At 38.2% G+C, this 25247-nt stretch overlaps 1 protein-coding gene across 1 annotated transcript in view; it reads right to left on the bottom strand.

Annotated features, from left to right (window-relative positions):
• Positions 1-1073: 1073 nt before the first annotated feature.
• The window catches only part of MSH4 (mutS homolog 4), a 46439-nt gene continuing 22265 nt past the window's right edge, over positions 1074-25247 (bottom strand). The window contains exons 9-20 of the mRNA XM_056845259.1: positions 24802-24876; positions 23958-24022; positions 20287-20456; positions 19190-19326; positions 13332-13435; positions 11110-11234; positions 8890-9090; positions 8592-8710; positions 7295-7423; positions 6990-7164; positions 3547-3635; positions 1074-1262 (exon numbers count right to left, since the gene is read on the bottom strand). Coding sequence (XP_056701237.1) covers positions 1074-1262; positions 3547-3635; positions 6990-7164; positions 7295-7423; positions 8592-8710; positions 8890-9090; positions 11110-11234; positions 13332-13435; positions 19190-19326; positions 20287-20456; positions 23958-24022; positions 24802-24876 — 1578 coding nt within the window. The remainder of the gene's footprint in view (positions 1263-3546; positions 3636-6989; positions 7165-7294; positions 7424-8591; positions 8711-8889; positions 9091-11109; positions 11235-13331; positions 13436-19189; positions 19327-20286; positions 20457-23957; positions 24023-24801; positions 24877-25247) is intronic.

A 25247-nucleotide genomic window follows, 5' to 3' on the forward strand; every position in this document is an offset into this window, starting at 1 on the left:
CCCTTACACTATTGTTTAGCAATATATTAAATCTCTCTGATGAACTGACATTCTCGAACATCATGTGAAGACTATGTACAAAAAAATCCTGATCAATTTGTGATGTTTTTCTATGCCTTGGTAAGAATTTGCATGAGTGCTGGTGTTTCAGTACTGAGTGTAGAATTACAATCCCAATAAGTCTCTTCAAAATGGACAGCTTTAAAAACCAGGTTTCCATTGCTACATAATATAACAGTGCACAGTGAAGAACAAGGAAACAAAAGAGAATCTATTTGAATGTTCTGACGAGATGGAACTCTTCCTGTACAAAAGCTGTGATTTGCAGGGTGGTGAACCTCTTGATATAGTTAATTGTAACTGATTACAATTGATTATGTGGTCACTCCAGAAATATAAACGTTCAACTTTTTTTTAATTAGTAACATGATCTACAATGTTCGTTCAGCTGTAACATTACAAGAAAAAGTACTGTAACAGTTACTAAGGCACACAATACAAAGAAGTAGAGAAGAAAACATAGTAGGTTAACTTATCAAAATGCTTCTGGAACATTAAAAAAAACTAGATGTTACACAATGAAATGCACTGGATAGAGAGGTCCCTTCTACCCATGCTACCATTTTGTCTCCTTACTTCCAGTTGAGTTAGTTATGAACACTTTTTATCTGCACACTTATCTGCAATGCCCTTTTTGTTTCCTTCTAACATTTCAATTGCTTAACTAGGACAATGACCAAATAAATACCAGCGGTAGGGGAAGTTTTTGTCAGTAAAACCTTTGAGCAATGAGGAAGAACTGATCTTAAATTTAGTTCGGTGGAACATTCATGTTTCCTTAAAATGAAAGATAATAGCTTCATAGTTCTAGTAGCATAGTGCCCCTTTTAATACTCCTATTTAAATAAGAATGTGTGTCCTGCAAACCTGATACAAGTACACATTAGTAGATGTAAAGAAAATAAAGAACACTTGAGTATAAGGCGTTTTGAAGAGTATGCTTGTCATGTGTATGAAAGAGAGCATATTTTCAGACTTTATATTAGTTAGACATTAGACAGAGTTGTAAATTACTACTGGCTTTCGGTAAGTACTTGTTCAGAAATAATGCAATCAGCCTCATACTTTTTCTTCAGGCCCTTCAGGTATATTCGCAAGCTGCCTTGATCCAATCGGGAGTTGCGTGCCGCCTGAACCAATCTACTTCCCAAGTGATGTATAGCCCGTTCCTTTAATGTTTCTGGAGTACTTCTTTGTTGCTGCTGTGATAATGACATGCATATATTACAATCTGAACTTTCTGCGACTTTCATTAGACAAAATTACCCAATTATACTCTCATGTCAATTGAATGAAGTATGGCTTATGTAAAAACTAAGATAATGTCTTAGAAAGCATGGGTTCTAACTCCAGTTTTGCTGAAATACTGGGAATATAGGAGTGTGTGTTGGGGAGAATATCAGGAAGTAGGACGGGTGCTGAAGTGTTCCTGCATCTTTGATTCTCCAGAAGAATGGACAGAGCTATGGTCCCTCCTTAATCCCTGACTGTAATGAACCAAGAAAATCCATCTCAAACAAGAATTTCTGGAACTGCCTAATGCTGGTTTTTGATGAACTTTCTCAAAAAACTGGAAGTTGGAAATAGGTGTGTAGTTACTAAGATCAGTAAGATCTAAGGATCAAGAAAAATTAAGGTGCAATATCAAATCACAGCTTTATTTAACTCATTAGAAAATATTCCCTCTAAAACAGTGGTTCCCAACCTTTTTTTTACCAGGGACCACTAGGACTTTTTTGTTCGGTGCAGGGACCCCAAGGTTCAAAATAAAAATTCAGAGAATTTGAAAATAAACTTTAATCATAACTGTTAGTTAAACATTAAACTTAGAATAATATTTGAATATATATATATATTTATAATAGAGAACTTTTAATTGAAAATGTTAATTTATTATGGGTTTATAACTTTGTTTCGCGGACCTTAATTTAGTTCTCGCGGACCCCTGGGGGTCCATGGACCCCCGGTTGGGAACCAGTGCTCTAAAAGATCTGTTCACTACAGCAGTTAAAAAAGTCAGTAAAGGCTAAGGTTTTACTGGGCAAAATTGCCAAGATTCAAGGAAACAACTGGGAAGTACAGCCAAGTCCCCAAGAATCCCGTCCTCTTCCTTCACAACAACAGTATAAAATTAATTACCAAAACTGGATAAGCAAATATACTGGACATACTATCTTGCTGCACAAATGGTAGAGTCTAAATTGGATCAAATATCAATAATGTTATTTGCAGAGTTTTGTGAAGTGATCACAGTGATCCACCTGAAGGCTTGTTCTGTTTTTTGGGGAAGGAATTAACCGTCCCTTTAGTACATGAATATCTCAGTAGGGTAACATCAAGAAGATACCATAGTGTTATCACTGCCCCTTTTTCCTCCTCCTCTGTCACCACCACTGTTTCTTAGATCCCACCCTCCTGCCATCTCCGCCTACAACCCTGTCAGCATTGCCACTGCCTTCTCACTTCACTTCTCCCAATCTTGCTCTTGTCATTTTCTCTGCATCCTCTTGGCCACTGCTTAATTTTATTTTAAATTACTGCATGGTATTTTAAATTACTTGCATGGTTTCATGAGGTTGCTAGGCAACCCTGTAATGCCAATCGTGATCTGGCAAGATCCTAGTTGTTTATGGAAGTTTGATGTCTGTACAAATACACATATTGCTTTTCCACGGTGGGGAGAACAATTCCTAGCCTTCTCTCTGGCAGCACTCATATGCTGGAACATATTGCCAACAGAAATGTGTTTGGCTACATGTTTCCTGGAGTTACAGCAGTTTGCTGAAACTTGGCTTTTGGGAAAGCATTCTGTAGAGCCTCAGTTTGAGTACAGCCATTTTCAAGTTATTATTTACTTATATTTCAGTGGCTGTGTTTTTCATATGAATTACTTTAACAGTTTTGGTTTAAAATGTGACTGTAACTGTGATTTTATTTTATTTTTAATTTCTGTGATTTGTTGTTTTATGTGCTGCTTCCCCCCCCCCCTTCTTTGCCATCACGTTGCAGCTGACTTATGACAACCCTGTAGGTTTACAAGGCAAGAGATGTTCAGAGGTGGTTTGCCATTGCCTGTCTCTGCATGGCAACCCTGGACTTCATTGGTGGTCTCCCATCCAAATACTAACCAGGGCCAACCCTGCTTAGCTTCCGAGATTGAAACCAATGGACTTAGTATTAGAGGCAACTTGGCAAAATATACTTGCACGCACACAACCAGCAACGAGGAGCTGTTTTTAAGAAAAATAGTATAAGAGACAAGGATAACCCAATGGATGTGAATCTACTTCAATAAAATAAGTTTTATTTTCTATTATTTCTGCCTTGCATGTTTGCTGTTTTCCCACCTACACTTCACTGCTTTGTAATTCTGCTAACTATACAAAACCATAAATTCCCTGTGCTTAGAAGTGTGTAACTCTGCTTAGGATTGTACTATAAGAACTACAGGATAAAATACCTGAGTCCCATGCTATTACTACATACCAAAATTTGTTTAGAAATAAGCGTTACAATCTCTCTTGCATCCAATATTATTGATAGTGGAAGAGAGGAGAGCTCTGCAGCCTTTATCCCTAAATATAAAGAAGAAGAAGTTATTTATGGTCAAAGATAGACAAAGTTCATTTAAATCAAAATGTCTGTCAGGCCCAGGACCAACATAATACTCTGATCTAAATATGATTTTTAAACCATATTAGCCATTGACTGGCATGAGTCGAGAAAACATATCAATATTAAAAGATCTTCACTGGCTGCTTATCCATTTTTTAAGTCAAAGAGGTGGTTTTAATCTTGAAAGCCTGAAGCAGTCTGACATCAGGACCTTATCAGGATACTGTCTGCTCCCATATATACCTGTATGGGCTTTAAGATCTTCACACAGGCACTTCACACAGGTCTCTCTGCCATTGGCGGTAAGGTGGGTGCCTTTTCAGTTATAATGCCTCTCTTGTAGAACTGTCTTTCCTAAACTCTTAGCCTGTCACCAAACTTCGTAACTTTCTGACATCATTTATTTTAGCTATGTTGTATGGTCTTTTATGGATTTTAGCTGGGTTAATTGCCATCTGTTTACACTATATTGCTGATGCTGGTGGATTTTTAAACATCTTTTTTTGAAAAATGTTTACATTGGATTCTGCTATCTTTATTCATTTTAGTAATTTCTGCTAATTGTATTAATTCTTGTTGCTGTTGATTGCTACTGTTTGGCAGAGCAATCCACAAGGGGTGGAACGTCTTTGAAGCTGGCATGACCCTGGCACAGGCGTTAGTGCCACTTGCGCTAGCTAAGTGGGCACTAACACTGGTGCAGAGCCACTTATGCTGATGCTGGGGAGGCGCAAAGCAGCGTCATGCATGGACGTTGGCACAGCCGCAAAAGCATTTACATGGAGCAAGGGCTTGTGCTGACACCAAACAGGGCATTCCTGGGGCCAGGGCCGACTTTAGTCAGCTCCCTGAGCTCTTTCATCCCAGGAATGTTCCTCTTGCTGGTACAAACTTGCACCAGCAAAAAGGGAGGTGTAGCCCTGTGAAACTGCATGGAGCAGTTTCACAGTTTTTTTACAAAATTACATTTTCAGCTTCCTTTTTCAGGCCAGCAAGCCACTCAGGAGGTTGTGTGGCTGAGCCTTCAAACCTCACCTTGATTTGCAGTTCAATAAAGTCTGTATTGTGCCACAACTGTGTCTCTGTCTGTTTGGTTCTGACTGCATTTCTGGAGTTCCATGCCTCTCCCTGCCTCACTCCCACCTCCATCTGTGACTTCCCTGAGGGCTGCCTGATGATATGTCCAAGAGAGAGGGCTCTTGAATGCCTTGGGTGGCTGTGGATGGTTTTGCAGCAGCACCTCTAAGGCTGACCTAACACCAGCCCCCCCCCCCCCGGCTGCTGTGTAAAGGGGGGGATGGGCCAGGAGGTGGCCTGAATGAATGAGCCAGCTAGGTGTGGTGGTTAGCGTGTGAGACTAGGATCTGGGAGACCCAGATTTGAATCCCCACTCGTGCCATGGAAGCTAGTTGGGTGGCCTTGGGAAGGGCACATTCTCTGCCTAACCAACCTCACAGGGTTGTTGTAACCATAAAATGGAGAAGAGAACAATGTAAGCCACTTTGGGTCCCCATGAGGGGAGAATGGTGAGCAATGAATAGAATAAATGAATGAAGCTAATAACTGTGTGTCTGCTCTAGGAATGGGGAGTGCTCTGTCACCTGGGGGGAAGACATCTGGGAAGGTATTACTGAAGGGGCATGGTATTGCAGGGGTCCCTGGAGTCAATGACTGGAGGAGGGCAGTACAGTGGGCAGACGTGATGTCTTTGGAGGGGGATGGGGAGAGCACTGGTAGGGGAGTTTGGCAGCTGAGTCAGGTCCTGGATGCTGTTAGAAAGGGAGTCATAGCCCTTGCTGGGCCCCTGGGGTGGTAACTGAGCGGAAGCAGCTATAGTTCTGCCACAAAGGAAGGATCCTTTCTCCTGGGGCATGGAGGAGTTGGCTGTGCCTGTGGCAGCACCTGGAGGGACTGCTGATGTCACAAGGGACATTGGGGACATCTAGGAGTGCAGAGGGGATGTATTAACACGACTGACAGGATTGCCCTGCACACAAAAGTTACAATGGATGCAAAATAGATTTCAAATGACAGTCTCTGGGCATAGACAGATTACTCTGGGAGTGGAATGATAGCGCCCAGAGTGAAATGATGGTCATTCCAGTCTCAGACCACTTTTGCTTCTTTGAGGAGGCTATTGGGGGATCTGAGAGTGGTGCTGTGTGCCCCCACATCTGAGTTCACCCCAGTCGCCCCATCTCCTGCTCTGCCGCTGGTGGGGGTGGCCAGAGGGTGTTGCGGGGGCATCCTCGGCAGCATGGCCAGGCTGCCGGGGGCACGCCCACTGGTGAGCAGAGGACACCAGTCACTGGATAGACTGTCCTTGTCGTGTCTCCATGTGCCTTTCAAGGTGATGGCAGCCTTTGCATCACTTTGGCTGAGGACCTGCTTGGGATCTCCGCAGGAGGGAATTGCTGGGACTCTTGTCACCTCTGTCAGCCACCCAGGGACTGATGGCAGGGCCCAGTGCCTTTAAGGGAGTGGGGTGGTATGCCACAGACATGGAGCCTCAATCACTTGTCCCAACCCTTCCCACCCCTTGGCTGTGATGTGTACATGGCTAGGCTCCTCTGCTCCTGCTGGCCCAATTGGTTCTGCCTGCCCTGTCCATCACAGCCCAGCCATCACAACACAACACCTGGATGGGCCACTATGACACAATTACTGGGGCAGCTGACACAGTTGTGCCGTCCAAAAACCCAGCAACACACTCTTTTTCCTGCTGGCTGCTCACTAATGAAACCCTTTAGGGAACAGACTAGCGCTGCCAGAGTGACACCAGCGGCCAGCTGCAGTGCAGCTGGCAGCCCTCAGGAATGCTCTGCCCATGTGAAGATATGGTATTAAATGTAGATAATTAGCGGAAGCTGATTTTTATCAATTTTCTAATTGACAGCTGTTGTTGATATTGTGTGATTCAGATTAATCAGCAATTACTGTAATTTTCACCCCAAACTGGTTTGGGAAAAGAATTATTTGCGGGGAGACAAAAGAAGATGCAACCCCTGCATCTTCCTTCACAGCAATATATCAAAGACTACTCAAAAGGGAAATTGAGAAAGGCCATATACTAAAACATGAAGCGCCTTGCAAACTGGAAAGCAGCTTCCAAATAACATGTGGTTTTAGCTGAGCAAAGACCAACCTTGTGTACAGCCCCATCTGCTGGATAGCCCCTCTGCATACAGACCACTTCTCAGAATGCAATCTACAAATGGAAGCCCACTTCCATATACAAATTAGATTAGACACCTATGTACTCTTACAATATATGTAAATTTCAGTAAATTCTAACAATCAATATTACACATTACCATAATTTTTTTCTTCTGTTTGTCCTTTAGAAAGAATATAAGTATAAGCTATTCTCTCTATATCTCCAGTACTCCTTCTCACATGCTGCACTTCAAAGTAGTTGTTTTCCACATTGGGATATAAGACATCAATATGACATAATTCCAAAAAATGAGTAGCAAACAGTGTAAATGCCTAAATCATGAAACAAACAAAAAAATACATCAACTAGAAATTATTGGAATGAATGGATTATTATCTTTTAAAGCCAAGTTAGAAAGTTAAGAAAAAATCAGGCATCTATTGATTAAAACCTTAATAATACCTTTAATTTCAGAAGATATTCACAGACAGCATAACATATGCCAATGCCTTCTTCAGTACTGGTACCTCTGCCAAGTTCATCAATTATGATAAGTGATCTGTCATTAGCATTTTGTATGATATATGATATCTAGAGAAAAAGACATCAGGTTTCATTACTAGCACTAAATGTGAGGCTAAAATCTCTTAATAAGAATTTTCATTTCGTGCCCGAAATTGAGTCCATAAAATCTGTTTTAGTAACATTTAACTAGCTGCTATTTAAAAACAGAACATCTGTTAATAAAGACCAGTCAAGGAGTTTTTTACATGAACAGCAGGTTCAATGTGCACAGAGCTCTTACATGTACCAGGCCATCACTATTAAAAAAAATCAGAATGGCCACACTTCCACGTGAGCTGGACCTGAAGTGATACCCATTCCTGAAGCAATAAAGTGTGGGGTATGCAGGCATAATCAGCTCAATTCAAGTAATACAGGAAGCAATATGTTAAATGTTAAAAGTTATCAGGCTCGTAATTATTATGGTCTGTCCATTTGTAGGTCCAAAACAGTGGCGATATCCAAGTGCCTGTAAATTATTATCCTGAACCAGCTTATTTCAGATAAGCCTGAAGTACGGTTGGCTAATAGCAACTGTGGTTTTTGTTCCAGTGCTACAGATGGAGGTACAGATCTCCCCTGTGGCACATAGCATCTTGGCCCACAATAGTCCATGCTCTGATCACATCCAGATTAGTCTATTGCAATGCACTGTAAGTGGTGCTGCATATGAAGGCTATTCAGAAGCTTCAACTGTCTCAAAACGAAGAAGTTAGGCTGTGAGCAGGCATAAGTTACAGCATCACATATTGCCAGTTTTCAAAGTTATACACCAGCTTCTTGATTGCTTTACTGGTGGTGTTGAACTAGATACCAAAATACAGTGTAATTGTAAAACATAAAATATATATGGGACTTCAATTTAAATTGTTTCAAACAATATTAATAGATTGTCTTGATTATTTTACATACTTCAACAATATGCTTGTAAATATAATTGAGAAAGCAAAACTGTTGAATTTTGGCAAACTGGCTATTGTGGTTCATAGGTGCGCAACTTAGGGAGTTTAAACAGTGGTGCAGGGAAAACATAAAGTCTCATAGCACGTGCCCAGATTCAATGGATTGCAGCCAATTAGTCTAATCTTATGTATGGAGAAAAATTGAAGTTACAGACCTGGAATATTTACATGAAAGAAAAATGTAGTTAATAATTTCAGCAACTGGTATAAACTTGCTAAACTCAGCTGAGTACCTCTTTCATCTCTTTCATGAATGTCGATGAATTTGTTTCTATATCATCATCCATACCTATTCTAGTAAATATCTGTTCAGCAATTCTAAAAGAAGCATATTCTGCTGGGACAAAAGATCCTGAAAATCAGAAAGAAGGACAAATAAATGTGTGGAGATGCTAAAAAAAATGTAATAATTTAACATTAGGCTTGTCAAATCTTAAAATAGTAAGATCACATCATATTATTACACCACTGTTTCTCCCTTTAAGTAATTACAGCTTAACTAGAAAACAACATAAATGAGCTACTGCTTACCAATTTGTGCCATAATTTGACAGAGGGCTATCTGTTTTAGATAGGTTGACTTTCCACTCATATTTGGACCTGTAATTATGATAAAATTACTTCCCTCCGTAATGTATGTATTGTTAGGGACAGGTTTCTCAATTGATATTTTTTCAAGAACCGGATGCCACCCTTGCTTTATTGCTAAGGTGTCTGTAAATTCTGGCCGCACTAAATAAAGAAATACAGTAGAATATTTTATTACTTTCAAATTATTAACAAAGTCTTTTTCCTTTTTAACGTCAAAATTATACTACTATAACACTCTTCATTAGGCTGCATTTAAAAACAATTTATATTTCACCTGGTGCAGAATCTAGCAGCCAGAATGGTAACGGAAGGGATCATATTTCTCCAGTTTTACATCGAATTCACTGACTTCTCATTTGCATTTAAGTCAACTATTAGGCACAGGAATGGACTAACTAGTCTTGTATCTCAGTACCTGGCCCCCTTCTCCCATAGTGATTTTATTTATTGATGTTATTTATAGTCTGCCTTTCTTATTACAACTCAAAGCAGATTACACAGAGTGAGTCAATACAATCACCAAGATGGGACAATCAGTAAACAATGAAATAGGATTTGAGTTGTAGAACCAATCAGAAGTCTAAAAAACAGAACTGACACAAAGTATAAGTGTTAACATGACACATTAAATGATGCAAAATTTAATAGTAGGATCCAATTTACAGCAAACGGTACACAGTAGCATAGACCACAGTCTCTAATAATTTACCCAGGTAATCATGAAGCATTTTGTACCGTGCAACCCTACTGCCTACATAGAAAAGTCCTCTTGAATAATTCAGTTTTGCACAGTTTGCAGAAAGCCAGGAGAATGGGAGCCATCCTGACTTCCTCAAGCAAGCCATTCCACAAGGTATGGGCCACAGTTGTTAATTGTGCCCACACGAACAACTTAACATCTATTGGTATTTCCCTCTGATTAAATGAGATGAAGTTGGTGGGCTTAAGGGGCAGAGCTTTTCACTTGTAGCCACCAGGCTCTGAAATATTTTGCCCAAAGAGGGCTGGTTAGCCCACTCATTTTTAGCCTTTCTTAAATTGTTGAAGACAGCTAGATGGTCTTTGAAAGGGGCTGAATCAGCATGATGAATTTCTGGGCTCTTTTGTTTAGTTATATTTTTCCTCTGTATTCCTGCTTATAGGATGTCATTGTGTTTTGTTAGCAGGTCATTAGTTTTTATCTGTTTAGTTTTTATTGCTGTTCTTACTGGTTTTATATGGGACGTGACGCTGACTTGATAGTTTTTATCAGCTGGAGTACAACAGCTTTTCCACTTTCACTCATTTAATTCTTCTCCTCACTGTAGTCCATGTCCCACAATGCCTTTGCCCACATGGGTGCCATGGTACATAGTATAGCCTTTTCAGGGGTTAAAGGGGACACTTCCTCCCTCTTTTGCCCGTGGAAGAGCTAGTTGGATTCAAATCCATGTAATGTTTCTATTCTGTATTCTCATGTCTTGAATTTGTAAGCTGCCCTGAGTAGTCAGTAGTCAGTAAGACTACACGGATACAGTTTTGCTGATGCAAGCAAAACTATAATCCTCATATCTTATGAGTAGTCCAACTGTTTTCTATACTGCTGATATAAAATAGGTTCTTGGAGGGCTGTAGCCTAAATACTACTAATTCCTTAAAGAAGGGTATATTTTCTTAAACAATATTTAATTTTTCTGATACTCTACGGTTGTTCTGTCATTTGTCACTTTTTATTTGACTAGTGTATAGTCCCCGATGTGGTTCCATAGGCACCACAGCACCCACTGAAAAAGTGGGGCTTTTGCCCAACAGGGCTTCTGATTGACTGTGCAAACTTTTAACAGTTGCTTCAGCAGCCGCCACCACAGCACAAGGATTTTTAAAAAACAATATGTTAATTTTTAAAAGCATCCTGTTAACACAGCTTCTGCCTGAAATGTTAAAGCATTAGTATTAGAGCTACACATTAACTCACTCCCTGATATTTTGTGGTTGGCTCTCCCTCTTGTGGCAACCAGTTTGTGGTTGGCTCTGCCACCTATGGCAGCCATTTTACAGTTGTGCCTACCATACTGTGTCAGAATTTCAAAGGTTGCCACAGGCTCAAAAGGGTTGGGGATCCCTGGCAAAGCCTGATGACAGGTGACATTGACCACACAAGTTATAACAGAACTAACTTACCATAATCAAAGAGTGTGCAGGCATGGGCAAATGACTGCAACATGTCTAGCATAGATACCGTGTCAGACAGTTTGTAGAGGCAATGGATATGCTCATAGATTTCACTCAGTAGTTTACACACTATCCTGCAAACATATAGCATCACAGTTTATTTTATACAAATAAATTAATAAATAAAAAATTAAATAGAATTATGGTTTTTAAGACTAGAGTTGCCTGAAATATCCTATATTCCAAACAACTTTTATTAAATATATAAACATGGTCAAATAAAGTTTTAAAACCAGACTCTCTCAAACCCAGAAAAGGCTATGGGGTGAATTCTAACAACTCCTGGTGGACCTCCATTTGCAGAATGCATTTTTTCCTATCTCCCCCTTGAATGAGGCAACAAAGCAGGATACAAATGTTTTAAATAACTGAATTTTTAAAAACCATATTACTATGTGTAACACATATTTCAACTTTTCAAACTAGCAATACATACTTCCCTGGTCCAGCAGCTCCTTATGCTATGTTTTGGATTAATATCTGTGCTTAAGCCTCAGGGAGAGCTACTATCACAGCTCTCTCTCGTTACCAGTACCATGCTTGTTCTGCAGCAGTGAGTATTAGGGGTGTGCACTGGAAAAAAATTCAGTATTTTTTGGATTCAGAAGAAGAGTTGGTTTTTATATGCCGACTTTCTCTACCACTTAAGGCAGAATCAAACCGGCTTACAATCGTCTTTCCTTCTCATCCCCACAACAGACACCCTGTGAGGTAGATGAGGCTGAGAGAGCATGACTAGCCCAAGGTCACCCAGCTGGCTTCATGTGTAGGACTGGGGAAACAAATCCAGTTCACCAGATTAGCCTCCGCTGCTCATGTGGAGGAGTGGGGAATCAAATCCACCACTCCAAACCACCACTCTTAGCCACTACACCATGCTGGCTCTCCCGAAATAGTCCCAAATTTTTTCGATCTGAAAAAAAATCCTATACAAATATAGGATTTTTCAGTTTCTTGAATATCTGGGGTTTTTTAAAGGTAGAGGAACCAAATTTGCAGCTGCTAGTGACTCTCCTGAGTTTGGTAAAGATTGGATCAGGGGGTCCAATTTTATGGGCCTCCAAAGAAGGTGCCCCCATCCATCCTCTATTGATTCCAATGGAGAGAAAATGGGGGCCAATAAAATTGGAACCCCTGACCCAAATATGGTGCCTCTACCTTTACAAAACCACTCCCCAGAGCCCCACAAAGTTTTCTCACAGGTTTCAATACAGCCATGTCTTTAAATTTTAAAGAGCACCCAACTTATCACCCGGCATGAATGAAATGGCGCCTTTTTCAGATTGGCATATCTGAATGCACACCGCTAGTGAGTATCATATGTGCAGAGAGGTCAAAATGGCCACTATGTAAATAAACAAGCCAGCAGCTTTCTGGATTTGGCAGTCCAGCACTGACAAAGGGGGAGAGTTGACGGGAAACTGCAGAGGCTCAAGGTGAGTCCATACTGCACCTTATCACAGCAGCAGGGAGAAGCTTCTGCAAAGAAAAAAGCCAAGGCAGAATTATTAAGTAACTGATTCAGAATCTTCCAGATCTGATGACTAGAATTTCTATTACAGGTATGGAAGAAAAGAATGGAATTTTTATCTTATTTGAACAGCTTCTGCAGATGCTTTTTAAGGGGGGCAACTCTGCAGAGCAGTGAGGTATTTCTAATGGGCTTTGCCTCCAAGCCACTTAATTTCAGGATTCCAGAAGACAACAGACTTCCATATACTCTGTTTTCAAGGAACAGTATTTCTAATGGGAGAGAGGCAAGTGACTGGGATTCAGGCATGGTCTAAGGAGCCTCTTGGCACAGATGGTGCTGCAAAAGGTCAAAACTTTTCTGAGGAGACCTCAGAAAACAAAGGGCCGTTCCAGCTAAGCTTGAACATCGGACACTGCAATATTTGTTTATGTGCAGCAGACATTTTGATGCTTGCTTCTTGGCAGGCATATTAATGATATATACAAAAAGCATGAAGTTGGCAGCAGCAGGAAAGGCAGTAGGGGATCCCAAAGTTATGGGCTTTCTTTTAAAAGGTCAGAAGCTTGGATCCAAGAACCAGGTGCTCAACTCTACTTTTAAATGTCTCCGTTAATTATGAAAATAGATTTAAAAGCCTCGTGACTAACATTTGCACAATAAATACTTATAATAGACAAAATGTTTGAACTAATCTTACAAGTATGTCATGTGATAAATTTCTCTCAAGGACTCCTGGCATCTTTCATTCATTTTCATTAAATCTGGTGAAGTAAAGCTATATACATTTTTCATTTTAGTAATCTGTAGGGTAAGTTAAACCAAATGTTAAAATATGATAGATAAGCATAAATACAACTACTCCTAGGAAACAAAATAAATTTTAGAGCATGGGACAAAACTGCTTGTATTAGTTCTTTTTTTAAGTTAAATACAACAGTAATAGAATGGCCATGACATGAAAATATCCAGTGATACAATCATTAAATTGGAAAGAGCCAAAGGACCTCACAGTTCAGATTTTTTTCAAAAGGTGGTGCCACCCTGCTAAAACTTATGCCCTAAGAAAAGAGATACAATCCAGGATCAAATGAAAAACCCATACAGCCCTTCTTTGTGACCCCAATATACCACAACGGAGGTACTGAAACATAAAATCACATGGCATAATTAATAAATGTTTACAACTTGTTTTGAATGTGTGCGATTCCTTGCATCCACAATTGTTTTAGAGAGACTATTCCAGAACTTTACAACTTTCAAATTTCCTTCTGATTTCCAACTCAATTTTGTTAATGGTGAATTTATGGTTCATGTATTAATAATATTATTTAACTGAAAAGTCTTTCTCCCTCTACAGAGCTATTTTCTCAGATAGATCTGTGGATTGTCCTTCAGTGCCGTTTTCTCCATGCTAAACAGGCCAACCTCTTTTAATCACTTCCAATAAATTCTCCATCCCTATAAGCAATGCACACCTGTTCCCGTTTCAATATACCCTTCTTGAATTTGGGTGACTTAAGAAAGACTTGGCTGCATTAAAGCCTTTTGTAAGAGTACTAGTGCTCTTTCATCCCTACTAGGAATGTTTTTTTTCCTATGTGAAAAAGGATGCTGGACTAGATGGACTACTGGTCTGACCCAGCAGGGCTCCTCTTATGTTCTTATGATCCTAATATATAAATGTTATTCGACTTCTCTGTAGATTCATCCTATTGATGTTGTCACGGTTTGTGCCGTTCAAGTAACCAAGCTCTTAGAATCGACCCCTTCCTGAAAAGGGATATGTTATCTTATCAAGCCTGTTACCCACTAAGCAGGAATCAACACTTTCCACCTCTTTCGAGATAGACTTTCTCTTGAAATGTTCCAGCAAAAATATGAAAAGAATATATGAGTAAAATACTATTTATTTCACATAAAATATTTGCATGTAAATGGTTACAGAAATAAAAACTATATTGTTTAGTTCAATAGTATATAGGCATTCTTATAAATGCTATCATATGTATGCAAGAAATATTAGCAATATCAACAATCTCTTTGACTCTATATGAGAGTTTCCCAAGTATATATTTCATTCAGGAAATAATACAGTTTACAGAAATCTTGTAAAATAATGGTTAGTACATTGAATAAGTATCTCATTTCAATTTATTCAAATATAAGACATACTTTATCCAGTCATGTCATTGTAGAGATTCTGTAAGGTTTCTATAAGTTCACTCAGAATAGTTAGATTTCCTTCAGTTATTCTCTAAGTATTACTCTGTTATTTCAATGCCTTTAGTAGTCGTAAAGGTAGGAGAGATCTCTTTGGTTCCATAGTTTCATGTTAGAGCTGATACTATATCTCTTCCAGCAGTCTGTTTGTGACTGAAGGCATGAGACCATAGAGTCCCTATATGTTTAAGGTTTATGGGTTTGAAGCCCATGTTCAGATTAGAAAAGGCTATATGAAAGTCATCTTTGAGTATGCTTTGCTGTAAGCATTGCTGTATAGCTAAGAGCCACATATAAGGCTTGGCTATACTGTAATAAATCAGTATTTGAAGCTATGTGTAAAGCTTAACATTATGTGTAGAGTATAAACTCTATTCTACAATTTCTCTGGCAGTGCCAATCTTAGAGAGTACTGAGTATAGTACTTAAGAGCTTAAGGCTCCATGGATCTCCATCCATGTATTCCAATTATATGTATTCCAATTGGAGTAATTCTGTGTGTTAGCCATTGTTGGCTGTGATGCATGTTTGTATGTATATGTATGTCAGACAGTTCTGTGTGAGACCTTAGTCTTAGAACTGACTGCAAAGTATATTCAGTGCTTCCTCCTTGTTTAGAGAAACCCCTGGAATATGCTCTGGTAGTGGGCTTCTTAAAAAAGCTGCATTTACATCTTGTCTGTCAGAACTAGGAAGTTCATACATAAGATAGATCTTGTGAGGACTTATATTTGGCCAATGGCTTCTATAAGTTCTCAGTGACACCATACTCAAGTACGATAAGATCCACACCCTTACAATCCTTAGATTAAAGGCCTTCATCACATATTTAGGATGAAGCATTATACAGACAGTTATTCCAGACAATCAGTCTCAGGAAGACAAACTGTGTGGTATAATATCTCTCTCTGTGAGAGTTCTCCAGACTTAGAGACAAGTATAATTTTTTTAAATATATTTTTATTATTTTTCAATAATAACCAACATTACATTTAGACATACACCCTCTATATCCATAAAAGTAATCATTAAAAATTCATAAAATGATTAGATGTATGTCTTCAAAATACCGACCCAGCGCCATGTCCTCTGAGTTCGCTCGGAGGAACCGAGAGGCGTTTTGAATCAGGGCTCCTTCCAAAAGTCCCGTCTCCGATCCTAAACAGGGGATCGGAATGCAGGTACCCCCCTGCTGCCGAAGAAGAGCGGTTTGACTCCCAACCCCCCCTCCTGCTGAGGGGGAGAGATGGTCTGAGTTCCGCCAGCTGAGGAGGATTTCATCGCCGTGAAACGCCTCGAGGACTAGAAGCTGTGGTCCCCTTCATATTATACTAAAAAATTTACAAGCAAATGAGAGAGAAACCCCGTCTTTCAAGCTCCATGTAAGTCACTTGAATTCCTTTTGCTTACTACCAAGGATTTGAACAACTGGAACTGTTTAAAATACAATTAAGACTTTACACCCCATCACCCAGACTTTTAAATGAACATCCGGCTAAAAAGTCTGTTTAAAATAATACAAATTGAATTAGCAGGCAAACAAAAACAACCTGGAAGACTTGAGTGGCATCGATAGCTTCCAATCGACAGCTGCAAGCTGAAGGGGAGGAGAAATACTTTTAGCTTTCGTTTTCCCCGTCTGGAAGAGTCCTCCAGGCACGTACTCAGGAAGAGACTTCTCTAGGACTTGGAAATCAAAGAGGAGGGTCGTGCCGGTGTGCCTCACTTTGTGCAACATCAAAATAGATCCTATTTCCTGAATCAGACTGAGAGTCACAGAAGGCTCATAACCTTGTATCTTCCAGTTCCGCTAGTAACAGTACTAAGGCAAATAGATTCTTTTCACAACTTTACTGAACTGGTTTGCCTGCTTGTATTTATCGCTGGTCGGGGAAAAGGAGAAAAGCCACAGACAATCATGGAAATAAACTATCAGAAGATACAGGAAATGTTGGCTGAGCAAAATGAATTAATAAATGGACTAGTAAAGAAAAAGTTTGAACAGGTTTCCAAACAACAAGAGCAATCAGTTACACAAATGACTTTAATTATTACTCAACAGTTTGCTGATGTTATAAATGAGATCAAGGAAATAAAAGCCCAAGTTACACAAATGAAAGAGAGTATGAACAAGATGCAATTTTCAATTAATAACAACACGGAAGATGTCAAAAGGCTTAAGAAAGATATGAAATTCCAGGCACAATTAATTGATGCTATACAACTTCAGGAACAGCAAATGAAAGACCAACTTGCTATTTTGGATCTACAGCAAAGAGAATATAATTTACGAATACGCAATCTGCTGGAAAAACTGGGGGCGACCAGAGATGACATCATCAAATCACTGGCTGAAATATTCCATCTAAATGTACAAGAATTGAATGCAGCAATAAATAAGATATATAGAATTCCTTTATCAACACGGGTACAAACAAAAGCCAGAGAAATTTTGATCTCTTTCTTTGACATCAGGATGAAAAATATTATCATAAAATTTCAACTGGAGAATCAACTGAGATTTGATAATATACCATTGATAATTCTCAAAGATATTCCACGTCATCTGATGGGAAAGAGGGCTGTATATAAAGATTTAACGGAATTACTCAGAAACAAAGGAATAAAATATAGCTGGTTGCTACCACAAGGCCTTACTTTTACCTGTAAACAAACTAAACATGCTATTAACTCATTGGCAGACGTGGAAATTTTTTTGACAAGAAACAGTGAGCTATCAACTCAAATTGCTGGAAAACAAGAAGAAAATTCTATAGATCACGAAACACAGGGCACTGACTGTTCCAGACAGGAGACTACTTCAAGCAAAAAAGTGATTGGCGACAGAGACTCCCGACAGAAGAAGAAGAAGAAAGGCTGAGAAAGCAGGAAGAACACTAACTTGATTTTTAACATGGGAAAGGTGGAGGGTAGAGGGAAAATATTATAATCATTGACTTTATATAAGATGTGTTTTTTTTCTTTAATCCCCTCTTTTCTTTTCTTCCCTTTTTAGATTTACACATGTATTTTGAGATGAATATAGGGAGGGAAACGGGATTTCTCTTTTTTGTTCTTATTTTCTCTTTTTCTCTCCTTGGTATTATTAATATTGAATATATTGGATAAGGGGAAAGTACAAATATAATAGGGTGACTTATAGATGAATTAGAATGCATGGATGCAAAGGAGATCTTGGATATTTTAGAGAGGGAGGAAGACGGTGGGGAAGTCAATAGAGACAAGTATAAATGATTGCTCTTAATTCATGCAAGAATCAGGTTCCTAATTCACGCAAGAATTAGGCTGCCAAGGTTTTACATCTTTGGTAGATGGAGGAAGTCCATAGGTCAATAGGTTTAGACCCTCAGGAACTTCTCTAACCTGTAGTCAGAGAAAGGTCTCTATTTATACCTTTTCAGAGCCATTATCTTGTAGATGTGCTGGAATAGTTCCAGTCACCTTTGGTTCTAGAATCCTTTGGCTAAAGCATTCTATAAATAAACAGTAACTTAGTCAGTAGTTAGTCAGTAGGCCTTATTCATAAGCAGTACTATGTACTTGACTGCCATCTGCAGTAGTTAGTAGATATGACCTTGTCTATCATTCCTTGTCAAGCAGTATGTTTTGCTTAATCAGATGAGCACATCTGCAGCTGAGACCTTCAGCTGTGCAGATGTATTGTATGCCTATAGCAGCAGAATCTTGGTTTGGATTCTACAGCTTAGCAAGTAAGCCTTGAGCTTATACAGTCAAAGGTAAAAAGGTAAAGGTAAAGATCCCCTGTGCAAGCACCGGGTCATTCCTGACCCATGGGGAGACGTCACATCCCGACGTTTTCTAGGCAGACTTTGTTTGTGGGGTGGTTTGCCGTTGCCTTCCCCAGTCATCTTCCCTTTACCCCCAGCAAGCTGGGTACTCATTTGACCGACCTCGGAAGGATGGAAGGCTGAGTCAACCTTGAGCCGGATACCTGAAACCGACTTCCGTCGGGATTGAACTCAGGTCGTGAGCAGAGCTTTTGACTGCAGTACTGCAGCTTAACACTCTGCGCCACGGGGCTCCTACAGTCAAAGGTATACTATACATTTTGCAATAAAGTAACACAACATCTTTTTAACACATTTCTGTCCTTATGAAGCCTAATGGGACATGTTTTCATATCAAAATCCTTGTTCATATGTAGTTGCCTGGGACAATGTCTTTCCATCAAACAGTGAATCTTCTCAGCATTACGCTGAAATGTAAAAAAAACATAATTCTGCTTTCATCAAATGTCCATGCAAATTCATGAACTTTAATAAATATAAGGCTTAATTTATCTTAAATATGTACCTTTGTAAATTCTGCAGGAAGCTGATCGTTGTGTATGGCTGGGCAGTCAGCGTTCATCTGAATAAAAAATCCCCGAGTTGAACTAAAACTTGTTTTCAAAGGAAGGTTATATTTTTCTGCAAGCTGTGTTATCATTCCTTAATAAAAGATGTAAAACAGAAATATTCTCTAATAGTAATACAAGACCAAATGGGTTATACAAACAATAAAAATAATCATGGTATAGCAAAACTCTTTGATACTTTTTCTGTAGAATGGATCATAAAGCAGAAGACACATCCAGAAAAAAGTTATTTCTGCAGCCAATTGCAAGGCTTCAAAAAAAATTTAATTTTTGATCAGTTGGGGTCAGCAGGATAATCAGTCTTGGGCTGCAGTCTTGCACATGCACAATAGTTTTTTATAGGCAAGTAGCAAAATGCCCCCCTCCACACTTTTTCTTTTCCACAATACAGTAACATCGGGTAAGTTTAGGGTTGCCAACTCCAGGTTTGGAAATACCTGGAGATTTGAGGGTAGAGCCTGGGAGAGTGGGGTTTAGGGAGGGGAGCAACCTTGGTAGGGTATAATGCCATGTAGTCCACCTTCTGAAGCAGTCATTTTCTCCATGAGAAGTAGGATAAATGTTTTAAAAAATTATGAATAAATAAGCAATTTATGTTATCTGAAGAGATGCTGTAATTCCAGATCTCCAGCCCATATCTGAGGGTTGGCAACCCTAGTTAAGTTGCTGCCATGCCATTTCACTCATTACAATCAAATCTTCCTCAGCCCTTTTGTGTGTCAATTAAAATGAATCAGAAACGCCCTCTTCTCTGAGCTTGTCTATGGGTTCAACTCCTGCTTCTTTCTATTTTCTGTTCTTAATTATTAATCTTTTCTGTTCTTTCATCTAGATAATAGAAAGCTGAGGAATATTATCAAAGCTAAAGCATGAATAAGGCTTTTGCATAACTTTCATCCATTTCAAACGGGCTTGTGAAAGAGAAGTTCCCAGAAGACTGGATCAAATGTAAATATTATTACGGGATCTTCTAAAACCTTTCTTGCTATGTGCAATCAATAAAAAGCTATATATTCTTACAAGCTTGTAATACCTGCTACATCATCCACAATTTCAGTATATGTTCTTCGTGCTATGTCAAGGAATTCATTAATATTAGGCTTCACTGCATAGCATTTCTGAGTTCTCATATTCAGGCACCCTTTTGTATATCTTGTATCATCATTAATGACAGTTTTAATCTTTTCAAGAATGATTCCAAACCTATAAAATTATAAAAAACTGTGGAAATGTCTATATAATTGTTTTACAAATATTATAGTTGTCCACACATTAAGACATCAGATTATCAGGTGCAAAGTTTCAAGTATAATGAGCTTGTAATAAGAATTCTGTCTGCTTGTAATCATTATTTTTTGCACATTTCACTTGCCTAGAAATTAAAACACCATTTACAATTAAAAATTAGATGTTGGCATTCATCAGAGTAGGCTGATAAAGAAATCAGTTTAACACCTTGCTTGGACATGATAAAATTGTTCTGACTGTTGAAAGTTACTTGAGCTTTCTGTAAATAAGAATGTAATTTATATAATGCAATATGGTAGTATCATTAATCAAATCATCATCATCCTGGCTAGCAATTTAAAAAATCAAGGACAAAGCTTACAGTTGTGACCTTTACAAAAGCAAATAAACAAAGAGGGTTGCAGAACAGAAGCCTTCTAAATCTGACAACCATTTGGAAAAATATCAATTTTCTCCTAAACAATAAACCAAGCAATTAAAAAAATTGCCTAAAACTGACCACTTTACGAATGCAATAACTAATACTGCAGAGGAACAAACCAAAATGTAAATTAAGTGCTCTACTGATTTGAAAAATCCTAACTTTTGCAAACCTTTTTCCACACTACAATACCATGTGGCAGTAAAGAAGCAGACAGGTGTACAAAATATGCAAACTAATGTAGTGCTCTTGATAAAAAGCTAATTTTGAGCATTTATAAATGCTGCTTATATATGGAAACCCAATTACAATTCAAGCCATGGATGTTCTTACAACACCAGTCAAAATTCCTTATTTTATCACAGTTTCACTAAAATCACATTTTCAGTCATGGTGAAATTAATCTGTTGCATTAAAATACCATCAACTATCACAAAGTTTTACTTTATTTTTTACTTTATTTTTAATTATTTTTATTAAGTTAAAAAACAAACCAAATATAAACAAGGAACTAAAATGGAAATTACTGAGATACAGAACTGCTACCAACATCAAATTATATGAACTTGGCTTCTCATTCTGGACAGAAAAACATTCAATCTTTCAAACTTTCCAGACATTTGGCTGTGCAATAGACAGGTTAGTTTACACAGACAAATGCACTCTGCTAATTTCTCCAACCACTCCTTCTTGTTTGGGATTATATTCTTCTTCCAGTTTTGGGTAGATATTAACCCTGCCAATGTTACAGCACTGAGCACAAATTCGTGGACTTCTTTAGGAAGAAAATCTATGCAATTCAGCAGGAAAACCTTAGGGGATAATGGTAATTCTTTCCTTACACCTTGAGAGATCACCGTAGCAATTATATTGCACTATTCTACCGCTCTACTGCATTTCCACCATATATGTATAAAATTTGCCTTGACATCACCACATATCCAACAATTCACTTTAGCTCCTTGACATAGTTTTGCCAAATTAAGGGGTGACATTTCTATTAAATTTTCTTTGGCAGAGAGATTTATAGAAAATTTTAACCCACATCTTAACATGGATGCCCAGACCTCTGGATTTACTGGTGCTTTCAAATCTTTTGTCCAGAGCTTTGAATTTTTTTCCTGCCATTTACTATCAACATCCAGTAGAAAATTATAGATCTTAGAGAATATATTCCTTTCACTGGCTAATGCTGATCTTTCAAAACCTGTCAGTTGGGTTCTTATTTCCTCTTTACTTAGTAGTGTTTGTAGGAAACTTTTAATCTGTATGTATTGGAATCAAGGAATCTGCCCACTGCTTAAAGATACATCTGCAAAGATGCTAATTGTTTGCCCATTAAGTACCAAAGACTTATAATCAGACACTCATAGATCTTCCTAAAGTTTAAAATTCCCTTTCAGCCTGACTAAAGCCTTTTGATCTTATAATAGATGCCAATGGTGATATTCCAGGAACTAATTTGGATCTAACCTTTGTCTAGGCATTTTCTAGGGCATTAATAACAAAATTGTCCTTGGCATAGTAGCAATGTTCCCCCCTTTTTATTCCACCATATCAAGGATCTCAGTGGCAGTGATACACAGGATTGCTCAACTAAGGTTAATGTTGCGTCTTTATGTTCCTTTATCCATTTAGTTATCCAACCTATTCTAGCTGAATAGTAAGATTTTGTATATTGGAGATTCCTAGACCTCCTCTTATCAACTTATCCTGAGCATCCTGAAGGGCTAATCCTGAGTCTCTTATAACTCCAAATAAAATTAGATAAATATTTTTGCATGTTTTAAGCTCTTGCTCCTGTATTAGTACTGGAACTAATCATCTTATCATCTTATCCTGAGCATCCTGAAGGCTAATCCTGAGTCTCTTATAACTCCAAATAAAATTAGATAAATATTTTTGCATGTTTTAAGCTCTTGCTCCTGTATTAGTACTGGAACATTCCAAAACAGGAAGGCCAATCTAGGTAATATTGACATTTTAATTAAATTTATTTTACCTAAGAATGATAACTTTAAATGAGACCAGGAGGCTCGTTGGTTTTAATTTCCTTCATGGTTTCCTCAAAATTCATATGATACAGATCTTTGAAAGATAAATACCTAAATATTTAATAGCATTTGGACGTTTAACTTAACAGGCCACATGAACTATAATCACTTTTAACATTCAACAAGAGAGCCTCAGTTTTAGCAATATTGATTTTATAACCAGAAATGTTTCCAAATTCACCTATTATGCCTTCTAATATATTAGAATCAGTAACATTGGTAAGACACATAACAATATCATCAGTGTATAAGTTCAGTTTAGTACTTATTTACAGTTATTCCCTTATATAAGGAGTTTGATGAATCACAGCCGGAAAAGGTTCTATGTAAAGAGCAAATAGTAACGCTGATAAGGGGCACCCTTGCCTTACTCCTCTCATTATCACACTGACTTGAGAGCTCCCTATGAATGCACAGTCTAGCTATAAACCTGAGTATATTATCTCTGCCAGTTCATAAAGTTCTCACGAGAACCAAAGTGGTTAAGGCATTTAATTAAATACCTTAGCTCTACCCTATCAAAGGCTTTTTCGGCATCTAAAAACAAGAAAATTGCTAAAATGTTATGTTCTGACATTCTGTCAACACTAAAACATTCCGTATGTTTGAGTTTAGTTGGCTGTGTGTTATAAATCCAGCCTGGTCTACTGATATATATCATATCAATTATATTCTTAAGCCTGATCGAAAGGATTGTGATAAATATTTTATAATCACAATTTAGCAATGTTATTGGCCTATAGGAAGTGGTTAGTTTTACTATTTATTTTTAAACTGAATTTACTGATTTACAGTTTCACTATAAAATCCTTGATTCACAAGTTGCACCAGTGATTACAATTGAGCTTGCAGTAGAATACACACTTTGAGAATCTATTCTTCAATCAAAGAAACAGCAAAATCAACAATTTTAAAATATTCAAAATGCCATAAACAGCAATAACTTCAAAGTTTGACACAATTATTTATATAATACAGTACCTATTGTCTTCCAGAGAACTATAGTAAGCCTTTAATAATGGTGTCATGTAACTTTTTAAAGCGTCCTGTTAACATTAACACAAAAATTAATATATGACAATATATACAGAAATATTAATGGATAATATAATTTTCATTCACTGAGGTATGATTGAAATGACAGTTAATATAATCTATCAATGTCTGGTTATTACATATGAAGCAGAATGCTGAATCTATAAGCACTGGAGTATCAACTTGATTTCTAAATTAATACATTTTTACTAATCTGAAAATTAGACTAAAGAGTCTGAGACTATGCAGTTTAGAAAAAACAAAAAAGATGCCTGAGGGGGGACATGATAGAGGTTTATAAAATGATGCATGGGATGGAGAAAGTGGATAGGGAGATTTTTGCTCTGTCTGCCATATTACTAGCGTTTAAGGGCACCCAGTGAGCTTGATGGGCAACAGATTCAGAACATACAAAAGGAAATACTTCTTTACTCAGTGAATTATTAAATTGTGAAATACACTGAATGTAGTGATGGCTATGAGCATGAATAGCTTTAAAAAAGGATAAGACAGATTCATGGAGGATGAGTCTATCAAGAGCTACTAGCCATGGTGGCTAAAGGGAGCCTTCATATTCAGAGGCAGCAAACCCCTGAATATGAGTGCTAAGAGGCAACATCGGGGAAGACCTTTGCCCGTATGCCGTTTGCCAGATTTCCAGGGTAACTGGTTGGCTGCTGTATGAAACAGGTTGCTGGACTAGATGGACTACTGGTCTGATCCCGCAGGGCTTTTCTTATGTTCAGTAATCATAATCTTAATGTACATACATAGTTTCAGGATATGATACCTTAAGAGGCTCTACAAGTTCCAAAGTATGTTTCAGATAGATTAAATTTGTTATTTTTGATTCAGAGGCGTTAACCTGTTAGAAAATAGAGAAAATATAAAGATATCATTTTCTTGATCAGCAAAGGGTACTCTGTAAAGTGTCACAACTTCTATAATTATCTATGGCGCAACTGTAATTTATGTTTCTGAGGTATGCAGCATGAGTAGAGAAGTTTTGTTAGGAATGTTAACTGATTTCTTTCCCTATTCTCAGCCTGGCTTTCTTTCCCTATTCTCACCCTGGATTTCTTTCCCTATTCTTACCTGCGCACCCTGGCTTTCTCTGGTTTGGCATTATATCTAAAAATAGTCTGGAAATTATGGATGCAGTAGTAGTTTTAGTGCTATGACCAAAAAGCAGACCAGAATGTGTGGGACCCCATTTGGCATTGGTCATCAACATAA

The sequence above is a fragment of the Euleptes europaea genome, chromosome 2 (assembly GCF_029931775.1).
Source record: "Euleptes europaea isolate rEulEur1 chromosome 2, rEulEur1.hap1, whole genome shotgun sequence".
Classification (NCBI taxonomy): domain Eukaryota; kingdom Metazoa; phylum Chordata; class Lepidosauria; order Squamata; family Sphaerodactylidae; genus Euleptes; species Euleptes europaea.